General features: G+C 40.5%; 1 protein-coding gene across 2 annotated transcripts in view; it reads right to left on the bottom strand.

Moving 5' to 3' along the window:
• The window catches only part of LOC122995830 (arf-GAP with Rho-GAP domain, ANK repeat and PH domain-containing protein 1), a 26,804-nt gene extending 13,546 nt beyond the window's left edge, over positions 1-13,258 (bottom strand). For both annotated transcript variants that reach the window (XM_044371205.1, XM_044371204.1), the window contains exons 1-13: positions 13,084-13,258; positions 10,109-10,191; positions 9,965-10,023; positions 6,546-7,010; positions 4,473-4,571; positions 4,197-4,392; positions 3,429-3,542; positions 2,234-2,338; positions 1,380-1,440; positions 1,072-1,192; positions 689-953; positions 319-518; positions 166-251 (exon numbers count right to left, since the gene is read on the bottom strand). In XM_044371205.1, coding sequence (XP_044227140.1) covers positions 166-251; positions 319-518; positions 689-953; positions 1,072-1,192; positions 1,380-1,440; positions 2,234-2,338; positions 3,429-3,542; positions 4,197-4,392; positions 4,473-4,571; positions 6,546-7,010; positions 9,965-10,023; positions 10,109-10,191 — 1,854 coding nt within the window. In that variant the 5' untranslated portion in view covers positions 13,084-13,258. The remainder of the gene's footprint in view (positions 1-165; positions 252-318; positions 519-688; positions 954-1,071; positions 1,193-1,379; positions 1,441-2,233; positions 2,339-3,428; positions 3,543-4,196; positions 4,393-4,472; positions 4,572-6,545; positions 7,011-9,964; positions 10,024-10,108; positions 10,192-13,083) is intronic.
• Positions 13,259-13,660: the final 402 nt, after the last annotated feature.

Genomic DNA, 13,660 nt, shown 5'->3' with positions numbered 1-13,660 from the left:
TGTATGAGGTTCGGTCTCCCCTCACCTGTATGAATGGTTTAGTCCCCCCCTCACCTGTACGAGGTTCGGTCTCCCCTCACCTGTACGAGTGGATCAGTCCCCCCCTCACCTGTAGGAGTGGTTCGGTCTCCCCTCACCTGTATGAGTGGTTCAGTCCCCCCTCACCTGTATGAGTGGTTCAGTCCACACCTTGTTGTCCATCTTCAGACTGCGCACCTTTGAGCGGTTGCTGCCCAGAGCTCGATGCTGACCTGAAAACAGACACTGTTAGCATTCTGCAATCAAACTAAGGGATGTGTTAGCATTGTTAGCTTTTACCTGCACAGGTTTGACAGATGACCAGCAGCAGGTTGACCGACGCCCACTCAGGGTTGGCAGCACCGCAGTCTCCACACACCTTGTTGTCGGGGTTTTCCCACAGACGCAGCGACACCTGGCTGCAGGACAGAGCGCTGCTGATGGACGAGGACAGACCGTCCAACCACATGGACAGATCCTTCGACGAATCAACAGACAGGCTGCACATAAAGGCATAAATGTGGGGGCGGGGTCACATAGAGACAGGGGCGGGGTCAGAACAAAGACAGAAAGAATGTCAGGACTTAGTATCACTTTACCAAAGGACAACAACAGACGTGATCAGACAGACAGGTGTCAGACAGACAGGTAAAGAGACAGACAGGTGTACCTGAAGCTCCTGTAGGGAGTGATGAGGGTGAATGAGTGTCTCCCGGCGGGTTTGACGGAGGCCACGTTTAGGGGGACGTAGAAGGAGGCGACGCCCAGCGTGAAGCCCTCCTTGCTGGGGTAAATCCAGAGGTTGTGACCCCAGACGGCAGCATAGGCACGGCTCCGTGGGTCCTTGATGGTGATTGGTCCGTGCAGCTCTGGGGGGGCGGGGCTTGGCTGGCCTCGACATGCCAGCAGAGACGTAACCCAACCGTCGTGAACCTCTGAGACGACAGCAACGAAGAAGAAACATCAGATACTGCAGTACTACTGTGACCTGACAGATACTGCAGTACTCCTGAGTACTGCGTAGTACTCCTGAGTACTGCGCAGTACTCTTACCATCACTGTGAGCCATGAAGTCATAATGTTTCTTCTTGAAGTAAACTGAGAATCTTCGTTTATCTTGTTTCTTCACGTTTGTGATACTGGAGACATGAAACACCACCTCACTGAAATGGTCCTGTTCAAGAAAACAAACACACCCATCACTGAGACAGACAGACAGACAGACAGACAGACAGACAGGTAGACAGACAGGTAGACAGACAGACAGGCAGACAGACAGGTAGACAGTCAGACAGACAGGTAGACAGACAGACAGACAGACAGACAGACAGACAGACAGGTAGACAGACAGGTAGACTTACTGTTCGTTTCTTCCACAGTGACATCAGTTGTCCGTCCAGCGTTGCCCATAAAACATTATGTCTGTTAGAGAAGAAGAGAAAACACACCATCTGTTTACCTGTCTCTCTCTCTCTCCACCTGTCTCTCTCTCTCTCCACCTGTCTCTCTCTCTCCACCTGTCTCTCTCTCTCCACCTGTCTTCGGTCACAATCAGAGGCCAAATGCATAAAACTGTGTGTTGATTCATGACTAAATCTGTGTGAACGCACAAAGCCAGAAATATGCAGACGCATTCTTTCGTCAGATTTATTGGTTCTGTGTTATGAATCTCAGTTGTTGTGGAACTGGATGCTTGTGCACGAGCCTCATTTCCATTCCCACAATTCACCTGCAGCTGTCATTATGCGCGACCATTACGCACGGCGGTGCGGCTCTTTATAGCCTCCATATCATTAATTCATCACACGGACCTGTAAACCATTGACGGCAGTGATATCTCAGAGTTGTAATCAATGATTAGTTTGTAGCTCTCATATCTAAACCGTCTTTACAAGGTGTGATGTAACCAAGGATAAAATAAGAGCAAAATAAAATGTCGACTCCCACGTAAACTGAAAGAATGATAACATTAAACCCTATAGTTCATCTCCACTTCATCACATCACCCTGAGATCGCTTCAGAAGAACATGTTTACACCTGGTGTAAAGTATGCGTGAGGTGTTCACATTCTCACTGCACATTCGGTGTTAATAAATACCAGTTTATGTGCAGGAAATGGCATATGAATGGTCTCATTTATGCATCTGGCCCCAGGTGTTCCTCAGGGATTAATGGTGGGTCCCCTGCTGGTCACATGATCAGTGTTATAGTTACCTGAAGCCTTTCCAGACGTCCAGCCAGCTGCTTCTGACCACAGCGCTCTGTGGAGCCGAACTCCCGCCGCTCCCCTTCTTCCTCGACACTCGAATAGTCGCCGCTCTGCAGCACAAACACAAGAACAAAAGTTCAGACTGAAGTATTAGGAGCTTGATGTAGTTAAAGTATTGCAGTAAAAGTACATAAGTATTATGAGCTTGATGTAGTTAAAGTACTGCAGTAAAAGTACATAAGTATTATGAGCTTGATGTAGTTAAAGTATTGCAGTAAAAGTACATAAGTATTATGAGCTTGATGTAGTTAAAGTATTGCAGTAAAAGTAGTGGTTTGGTTCCTCTGACTGATATATTATTATATATGACATCATTAGATTATTAATAGTGAAGCATCAGTGTTAGAGCAGCATGTTACTGTTGTAGCTGCTGGAGGTGGAGCTAGTTTACACTACTTTATATACAGTTAGCTAGTTTAGTCCAGTGGTTCCCAACCTAGGGGTCGGGCCCCTCCAAAGGGTCAGCAGATAAATCTGAGGGGTGGTGAGATGATTAATGGGAGAGGAAAGAAGAAAAAACAAAGTTCTGATACACAAATCTGTTTTCAGTTTTTGGACTTTTTCTCTAATCTTTGATTTTTGCTGAAATATTGGATCATTTGAACATTTATTGAAATGAAAGCATGTGAGAAGTTTAGAGGGAAAAATCACTATTTGGTGGAGCTGTTAACAACTCATAGACATGTGAAATGTGACCCCGACTACACACTGCTTTTTGTAAGACGTCAAAAGCCAAAAAGGTTGGAAACCACTGGTTTCATCTTTAACAATGTGTTGTATTTTAAAAGTTTGTTATATTATCCATTGTGTCAAATCTTCATCTGAAAAGTAACTAAAGCTGTCAAATAAATGTAGTGGAGTAGAAAGTACAATATTTCCCTCTGACATGTAGAAAGTAGCATCACATGGAAATACTCAAGTAAAGAACAAGTACCTCAAAACTGTATTGAGGTACAACACTTGAGTAAATGTACTTAGTTACTTTCCACCACTGTGACTGACTGAAAGGTCTTACCCAGCTAGCAGCTCCCAAAAACTTAAAATTGACCTCATATTAAAAATTCAAAGGATTCCTTCCTAAAAAAGATCTCAAACCATAATCTGGAGACACAAATCTGTAAGTATCAGATGTGTTTGTACCTTGGGGTTTTCTGTTTCAGAGGTTTTTGTGGCTTTCCTGATTGGTCAGCTGGACAAGGAGGAGGCGGCGCCGGTCGAGTGGGGATGATCCGCTTTGAAAGATCGACAGTGATGCTGCAAAACAAATACATAGCAACTCTGTGTTAGCCAAGGCTAATAGCACCACCAGCAGCAGCAGTAGTAGTAGTACTGTATACATACTTGTTGGTATTTGTAGTATTGTGTACATACTTGTTGGTATTTGTAGTATTGTGCACATACTTGTTGGTATTTGTAGTACTGTGCACATACTTGTTGGTATTTGTAGTATTGTGTACATACTTGTTGGTATTTGTAGTACTGTGCACATACTTGTTGGTATTTATAGTATTGTGCACATACTTGTTGGTATTTGTAGTATTGTACACATACTTGTTGGTATTTGTAGTATTGTGCAAATACTTGTTGATATTTGTAGTATTATGCACATATTTGTTGGTATTTGTAGTACTGTGTACATACTTGTTGGTATTTGTAGTATTGTGCACATACTTGTTGGTATTTGTAGTATTGTGTACATACTCGGTATTTGTAGTATTGTGCACATACTTGTTGGTATTTGTAGTACTGTGTACATACTTGTTGGTATTTGTAGTATTGTGTACATACTTGTTGGTATTTGTAGTATTGTGTACATACTTGTTGGTATTTGTAGTATTGTGTACATATTTGTTGGCATTTGTAGTACTGTGTACATACTTGTTGGTATTTGTAGTATTGTGTACATACTTGTTGGTATTTGGAGATGGGCTGGAAGCAGGATCTCGTTCTATTTGTCCTTCAGCTCTAGAGGGGGTGGGGCTTGCTCCTGTGTCTTCCTCCTCATTGGAGGACTCGGTGTCAGCTTCCTCTTGACTCGCCCAACAAGCCAACACAGTGATGTAAGGATTCTCTTTTTTGTTGGTGTTTGGAGATGGGCTTAAAGCTGGGAACAGAAAAGGGAAGAGGAATCAGACTGGCTGAAGGGTATAGACCAGGAGGAGCGGAGTTTAACTGCTTCAGTACCTTCCTCTGTGGACTCAGCAGCTTCCTCTAGTGGAGGTAATGTGACATCTGAAGTCTGGTCTAAAGTTGACATCACCAGCTGTGACAGTGCTCCAACATCTGGACATTAAACAGAACAACACAGGTATAAAACATTACAAGGCAACTCAAGCTGTTTTACATAAAATACAAAAGGCATAAAGAATGACTCAGTAAACAAGTTGTTCATCTGTTTTCACCTGACGGCCAATGTGTATGTTTGACTTCTGAAACAGTTAAAAACAGACTGAAGAACAGTTTCATACTCCTGTTTGTCTTCATAGGTGTCTGCTTTATATGCAGCTTGTTAATCCAGATGACCCCATTAAACCCACAGCATCAGTACTGCTTTGCTAAAATACCACCCAGCCCCGGTTTACTGTGTCAGCTGGTTTGTGGTATCATGATTAAACAGAACTTTATTTAGGAACACGGACCATGTGAACATGATATGAAGTAACTAAAATAAGAGTTTGACAAGTTCCCTGCAAAAAGAACTTGTTATCAGACAGAACAGCTAAATCTGCCCTGCTTGAAACAGTACAAAATATTCCTTGAACTTGTGAAATTTGATCATTTCAAGTAAGAAAATCTGCTGATGGGGTTAGGGGAGATGACTTAATAAGTGTTCTTGAAACTAGCATAAAATGTAGCTGCTATTAAACAAGATCTAACCTTAAAACTAGTCTTTGGAATTAGATTTAAGCGTATTTGTCTTCATATCAGAAATTAACTGTCAGAAATTCAAGTTAAAGACACTTGAAACCATATTATTCGTCTGCCTCAGCTTTTGAGTTTAATCAGCAGCTACAAGGGCTAACTTTTAATTTGGCTCAGTTTAGGAATTAATATCTTCAAACACTTTAGTTGTGAGTTTGATTTTGAAATAAACAAATAAATCTTTTCTCATAATAGAGATACTGTAGTAGTGTGATAACTGAAATCCGCTTTTCAGACTTGGTTCTTGTCAGCTCGAGCTAAAATATAATGAATATCTGACTAAGACAAATTAAGACAGTTATTGTCATATATATTTAAAAGTACAATTATACATTCAAATGCACTGGAATGTGTTTGCCCTGGCTCTCTCAGCTCTTAAAACTATATATAAATAAGGACTAAAACAAAACAAACAAAAACAATAGGTAAGAACTAAGTAAATAATTCTAATAACTGGCAATGCAGATGGTGCTTGGCAGGATTATTGTCTTTGATAAAAAGAAACAAAGTTTAATCATAATTTTTTTGCAGTTCTGATTCTGCAAACATCTAAAACAATCTGAAAAGTGGATGTCACAGTTATCACAGTGCTTATTCTATTGTGAGAAAATAAGATGCTTTGCTTATTTCAGAATCGTACTCACAACTAAAGTGTTTGAAGATATTCCTAAACTGAGCAAAATTAAAAGTTAGAGGTGATTAAAGACAAATAATCTAGTTTCAAACATCTTAATTTGAATTTCTGACAGTTCATTTCTTGTATGAAACCAAACTTCAATCAAAGTCTTTTTCTAAAGTTAGATTATCTTTTATAGTGACTTGATTTTTGCTGACTTTGCTTGAAATGATCAAATTTCACTAGTTCAAAGAATATTTGGACTGTTTCAACCAGGGGACTTTTTGCAGTTTAAAGTCCAGCTGCCAGAGACTTCGGGTAACATTTTAAACATTTGCTTTCACTTGAAATATCACGTAAACAAAAGTCTGGAAGCTCAGGGACGAGTTTCAGAAGCTTCAGAAGAACAAGCAAGATGCACATCTTCAAGAATCTGATGCTTTCTGCCTTTGATATATCAGGACTCAGTTAGTGTACAGTCAGACAATCAATCTGATACCCTGGAGCAGCAGTTTCCATGGTAACCAGACTGACGTAAACCTGCTTCATGAAAGACGAGTCCGATTTACTGAAGTAAACCTGGTTTAACTGTAATCTGCCTGTTCAAACAGTTTCTTTTTAAGATGATCATTTATCATTCAACACTCTGATTGGTTGATTGATTGGTAAACTGTGTGACAGATTGATGCATTGATCAGCTGATCGATTGATTGATGTACCTGTGTGAGTCGGCAGAGACGGGGGGCAGCATTTACCACTTGTGGGGGGCGGGGCGGACGGGGTGGCCGGGGTCATCGTGGAGCAAACAGCAGGGTTAGCCACACTGCTAACGATCCCTGCTAAAAGGGGTATGTTGGCTAACGAGCTAACGATACTGTCTAAGCTAGCAGCAGCTGAGTTAGCAGTAGGTACAGGTGAGGTGGAGGAGGCGGGGCTTAACATAGCAGCAGCTGGGCTGGCAACAGTGCTAACAGATCCTGCTAAGCTAGGTATGTGGGCAGCGATACTGTCAGCCATGCTGTCAATAGAGGGAGGGGCGGAGGGGGTGGCGGAGGGAGGGGTGGAGGGGTCGGAGCCACCGATGGAGGCGGCAACACCAGCCAGAGACGGGATGTTGGCAGCAATGATGTTAGTGACGCCGGGCAGAGACGGGAAGACGCCGCCGAGAGGAGAAGCATCTTCACCTGAGGAGGAGGAGGAGGAGGAGGAAGACACAGTGACATCATCATCCCACATCAAACATTAATCTAAAAATATCGTATTTACTGGAAACCTCCCGCTATACCAGCAGCACTGATTCGGCAAAAATGTAACGTGTAACATTCAATAAATACTCGGATGTTCAGGAGTAAATCTCCAGTCTCGCCTTCTGTGTCCCACAATGCAAAGCGCTGGAATCGACTGACTGATGAAATCACGCTATTGGTTGGCCTTCGGCAGCACTTGGCTGACCATTGACGTAACTTCATTGCTCATTGGTTGCCTTGGCTGGGTGTCGCCACTTCCTGTATCCATTGTTTCAAATAGCCGTATACAAGGTTCAGGTAAATGTTCACATCTGTGAAAACCATGAAAACTACATTTATAGTTTCTCTTTTTTTAGAGCATAAGGGGAAGCTACACAGTAGCGTTAGTTTTTATTGTTTACTTCCACTTCCCAAAGCTGGAGAGCAGCTAAGCCTGACCTAGCATACTGCTAATTAAACCCATTTAACGGTTTCATACAGCATTCTGCTATGAAAAGCAGTACTTACATCAGCAGGATGTAGTGGATGGCTCTGAATACAGCCATTGTCTTTTTTTTTCTAATTTTGTGTTTCTATGTTAGTTGATTACTTCCTGGTCTGAACTTTCAGCGTGAATTCTTACTATCTGTTAGCAGTAGTTTGTATTGTTTTACTTTTCTGATTCCTTCTTTTATTCTCTGTTTATTAAAAATTAATGAAAAAGTATTCTAAAAAAATATGATATAAGACGATACACAGCTGGTCTGATTATTAATCAGCAGGTTTAATCAGCTCTACAGTACTCTATACTGAGAGCTGGACATACAAACCAGTACTCTGAGTACTGGTGAACAGTTTGGACACACCTTCCCATTCGACACGTAAACATACAGCTGAAGATAAGATAGCTAAGCTAAGATAATTAAACTTAAACATATTACTATTATACACACAGGTGACCATAAAACTAATAAAACAACACAAACATGCTGATTATCTGTCAGCAAAAAAAATTCTGCAACTTTCAAAAGAAATGAAGTGAAACCAAATCAATCAATGTGAAGCTGATGATCTGTATGTTGACATGTGATCATATCATCAAGACAAACTGGTTTCACATATTTTCCACCAACAACAAACACAGCAGCAGCAGGAGAAACCAGTTCAACCCGCTGGGACACGTCAGCACTGACTCAGAGTTACAGACAGTCAAACAGCTTCAGGTTTGTTTATCAGTCAGTCTGAACATAGAACAGAAAATATTCAATGATTCATTTCTCCAGAGCTTCTTTGTTTTGATGATTTCAGCTGTAATTGTGATAAAAAGTTCCTATTAGTGAGAAACATTTGAAACCAAACTGCGTCACATGACTCACGATGTCTTACTGGACCGCATCAGTGTTTTCACAACAAATTTAAACATTTAAATGTACATTTGTTGCTATATGAAAGGTTTCACAGTGAACATAAAGTCTTTACTGTTTGCTGAAGTCGTGTTGTTGAAGCAATAATAAAGAAACTTTACTGAGACGGTTTTATTATTAAACTGCTGACAGACAGAAATAAACAGAAAAAGTAGAAACAAGACTGTCTGGACGAGAAGGAGAAAGAGCCACATAATACATAGTCCTGATGAATACGTAGTACACAGGTACAGTCTGCAGTATGAAGTGATACCAGCTCAGCTCAGCTCTGGTGATTAAAGGTCAACACACCTGTCTGACTGCACTATGACATCATCATCTCAACTAAAAACTCCTCTAACACAAAAACAACCTGACTGACAGAGAGATGCAGTAAATGATGTTATTCAGTCTGTAATGTAGCTATAATAAAAATCTAAACTGTTATGTAGCTTAATAAAATAAATGAAATGAATCTGTTCATTTGAATCCATGTATATGTGTGTAAATGTGGTGATATGTGTACATGTGGAGCTCCAGAGGCAGCGCTGCTGTTCTGTCCAGTAAAAACATGAAGCTTCACTTTACATTCAGACAAACTAATGTTGCAGCTACAATTGTTAGATTTCATCTGTGAGACCAACATTTATCTTCCAGAAGGAATTATATCATATATCTAAATGCTGCGGAGACATTAGAGCCAGCGGTGAATCAGCAAAGAGCTGCAGATCAGTTCATGGATCATGTTCTCCCCGGGATGACCACATGTTGACCGGCCGATCATCTCAGGAGTCGGGCTGCTAGCAGCTGAGATGAGCGGCTGGTCCAAACATCTCCCAACACATCCCAGCAGGTTTACAGACTGGAGTTACTGGGATAAACTGGCCACATGTTGGAATCTACATGTTACTTTCTCTTCTGAGAACATTAACACTTAATAAAGTGACATATTAATAATCCTACAATTAAAGTTACACAGCTGTTAGCCTCAAAGTCTCCGCCATCGCTGCCGGTTGGTCAGGTTGTTGTGACCGTTCCAGCGTTTTGCATTGTGGGACACCGTAGGCGAGGTGGACTGGTCGGATGCATACTGGAGATTTTTTATGAATCAGTACGACATCTTTTGACATTTTTGCTTTTTTTTGCATATTGAATACGACATTTCACATTCGGCCAAATCAGTACTGCTGATATAGCGGGAGGTTTCCAAAGCAGCCTGATATAGTGAAACCCTGAACTTTGACTTACAGGTGAACCCTGAGCTTTGACTTACAGGTGAACCCTAAGCTTTGACTTACAGGTGAACCCTGAGCTTTGACTTACGGATGAACCCTGAGCTTTGACTTACAGATGAACCCTGAGCTTTGACTTACGGGTGAACCCTGAGCTTTGACTTACGGATGAACCCTGAGCTTTGACTTACAGGTGAACCCTGAGCTTTGACTTACAGGTGAACCCTGAGCTTTGACTTACAGGTGAACCCTGAGCTTTGTATGTGTGTGTGTTTACCTGTGCTCAGCTGAACTCCATTGGAGGAAACTGTCTGTAGATTCTCATCAATCAGATCTCTGAAATACAAACAAAAAAAGATTCAGTTAAAGGTTCATTCCGTAGATTTAAAGGTTCATTCTGTAAATTTGAAGATAAACTGACCTGTCCAAAGAGGAGGCGGAGCTTAGACTGTTCCTCATGTAGCGAGCTCGAGGCTTGGGGACCGGAGGAGGAGGAGAAGCCATCTGCAGGAGAAGGAAGGACATGTAGATGGATCAGTTATCATTCAGGATGTATCATCGTCTCCTAGCAACCTGAAACCAGGTAACCAATGAAAAAGCTGCAGGTAACAGAGTATTGATCTCCTGCAGTCTGTCTGTTGACAGAACATTTAAAGTCACTTTAATGAATCAATAACTGATGACGACTGCAGGGACCAATCACAGCGCAGGACTGCAGAGGAGAATATCAGACCTGTTTGATCAGGATCAGGACTGAACCTGAAGCTCCAAACCAAACTATTAAACTTGGTGTCAAGATATTCGTCTGTTCAAATGTCTCCATGTTTAATCTTTTAACCTCCGTCGTCATCAAACCACATCTGACGTTCAAATCTTTATCCTGAACTAAAACGCAGCAGTTATATAACATTACTCAGCTTTCTGAGTCATATTGAGCTGTTTGAATAAAACTGACTGATAAGACCTGTTTACTTTTGATTTAGTGCCAGATAAACAACAACATGACGCAGGAAACAAGAAGATTTATTCCTGGAAACGAGATAAACATGTGAGACTCGGCTGCAGGTCTCAGGTGTGTCGGAGGTTTTATACCTGCGGCTCCTCACTTCGATGTGATGACGTCATGTTTTAGTCATGTGATTATTGATCATCAGTGTGATCACTGATCCTGAATCACTTTTCTCAGTAACTTTTCCACTTGAAATGTCCGACGTCCTTTTCTATTGGCCTGCATCCAGGTCATGTGACTGGCAAGTAGTTCTGTCTGTGACAACAAACAAAATGGCCGCCATATTGGTTTGTTAGTTGTTATGAAGGTTGTTTCAGGTCTCGCCAGGAAGTTTTCTATCGTTGCTATGGTGGTTGCTATGGTGGTTGCTATGGTGGTTGCTATGGACGTTATTCGTTATTTGTGTTGTTTTATGTAACTGTTTGATGATGTTTACAGGCAGAAACAAATTTAATTTGAAATCCAGAATTTGAAGCTTTGTGATTGGCTGACGGGAGGACTCACTGTCAGCGTGTTCAAGTTAAACATTTCTAAACACATAAACACAAAAGTGTCCTCGATAACTCAACAATATGATGGTTAATGTCAGTATTCCAACATTTTCTTACATAGATCAACAAGCTGCAGTGTAATCAATACTAGATATTTGATATATTTAGTAGATTTGATGGTGCGGCTCCAGGGAATTATAGTTTGAAAAAGAATATTAGTGTTTTTCCAAGAATTGGAAGTTATAAATACTCGTTTGAGAGAACAATGAGGAGTTTAAGGAGATGGTAAACACATCTGTGAGATCAGATTTTAAACATCTAATCTAAAATCTGAGTTGTTGACTCCACTCACATGACAGTTGAGGTCAAAAAGCTCTTTTGTTGCTGAATTATAAGCCTTCAAACATGCACCGAGGTCAAGGTTCAGAGGTCAGTATTTCACAGCAGGAGCCATGTAGAAGCTTCATACCGACATATGTTACTCTCCAGGTCGAGACCTTTCCAACCATGTGTTTGGTTTAACTCTACCACAAAGTTTTAATTTTCTCATTTCATTGACACAAAGCCTCCCAGACCTGGTTCCAGAGACAACTTTGAAGGACCGAAATATAAAATTAAGATTTTTGTTTGTTTGTTTTGTTCTTTTTTAGTGTAAATAGTGACCAAACTGAGTCACGTTCAGAGATTATAATCCTGCTGACAGTCTAGTGCATTACTGCAGGTTTGGGTTGGAGTTAGAGCAGGTTACTATTCACACAACCTGCAGATGTTTTCTACCTTTATGATTCTTGGTTTTTATGTCAACATGACAAACAGCAGCTCATTCAATCAGAATCTGTTTATTAGCAAATGCAAACATACAGAGAATGAGTCTTGGTGTTTCCTCTCAAAAACACAACACAGAATAAAAACAGATAAAAGTAAGGTAATAATGATAATAATACTAATGAAATAAATACAGTGGTATTAAAGTTCAATTCTATTCACAGGATGGAATAATAGAAATGAATGAAATGAAGGAAGTGAGCAGCTTTTACAATCACAGGCTATAAAACTGCTTTCCTGACGACGGCGACATTAGAGCTGAAATAAAGATGTTTCTGTGATCTGCAGGATGCTCTCTTATTTACAAGATCGTTAGATACGACTCTTCACTGGTAGCACTTTAAATAAATCACTTTATTTTACTTTGCTTGCAGTTTTTCCTGCAATTTAACCTCAAAATGAGACAATAAAACATCACAAACTGGATCACAGTTTATGAGAAAAGTTTCTGTCGTAGAGGACGGTAAATTATAACGAGCACATTTCACTCTGGTTGAAAACTTAACGACGCTTTGATTTACGGCTCCTTTCATTTTATACAAATCATTTATATATTATGATATCTATCTATCTATCTATCTATCTATATATATATATATATATATAGATATAGATATAGATATATATCATAAGTAATTTGCAGTTTGGGCCAAATTATAAGAAAACATGAAAGTAGGTTGGTTTAGTCGATAATATATCACGTCTGCAGTATGTTTGTGTTTTCAGTGAGTCAGACGACTGATCAGCATGTTCGGCTGTTCAGCAGCTGCTCGTTTCTTTAAAAACATATTACTATTACTACTACTAGTCTAGTACTAATAGTACTACTATTACTACTACTAGTACTAGACTGCTAGTATTAGTACTAGTACTAGTAATAGTAGTACTAATAGTACTACTATTACTAGTACTAGACTGCTAGTAGTAGTATTAGTAGTGCTAATAGTAGTACTGGTACTAGACTGCTAGTATTAGTACTAGTAGTAGTAATAGTAGTGCTAATAGTAGTACTAGTACTAGTACTAGTCTAGCACTCGGTCAGAAAAGCTTCAAAATGAACAACAATCTTACCGCGTTTCAGCTCCTGAGATACTGCTGCTCACCTGCCTGTAGTCCACCTGCCTGTAGTCCACCTGCCTGTAGTCCACCTGCCTGTAGTCCACCTATCTGTAGTCCACCTGTCTGTAGTCCACCTGTCTGTAGTCCACCTGTCTCTAGTCCACCTGTTCCTGTGCTGTCATTCGTCTCTGAGTCATTTGAGTTCGTTTGTTTCTGCTGCAGATTCAGCTGCACTCATGACCTCTGCTCCGTTAAATCTACTCACTGTGTGTGTGTGTGTGTGTGTGTGTGTGTGTGTGTGTGTGTGTGTGTGTGTGACAAAACAAACAATTAAAAACAATATAATTAGCAAAATCAGTTAGAGTCTAACGAGCCGATAATTCAGTCTGAGTTTAGTTTCACCGTTCAGGCTCAAAATGATCCTGAACGGTGAATAAAGAGTTAAACCTGCTCCCAGGACAAATAACAACCAATCAGAAACAAGCTTCTGTGATCAATACTGTTAGATTAAGACTGAAACAAACTGATTTACTGCTCATAACCTAACCTCTCAAACTCTGAACTTTCCCCTTTAATTGATTGATTGATT

Source organism: Thunnus albacares, chromosome 13 (genome assembly GCF_914725855.1).
Source record: "Thunnus albacares chromosome 13, fThuAlb1.1, whole genome shotgun sequence".
NCBI classification, from domain to species: domain Eukaryota; kingdom Metazoa; phylum Chordata; class Actinopteri; order Scombriformes; family Scombridae; genus Thunnus; species Thunnus albacares.
Note: the sequence above shows the minus strand (reverse complement) of the source record. Positions and strands in the feature narration are given on the sequence as shown.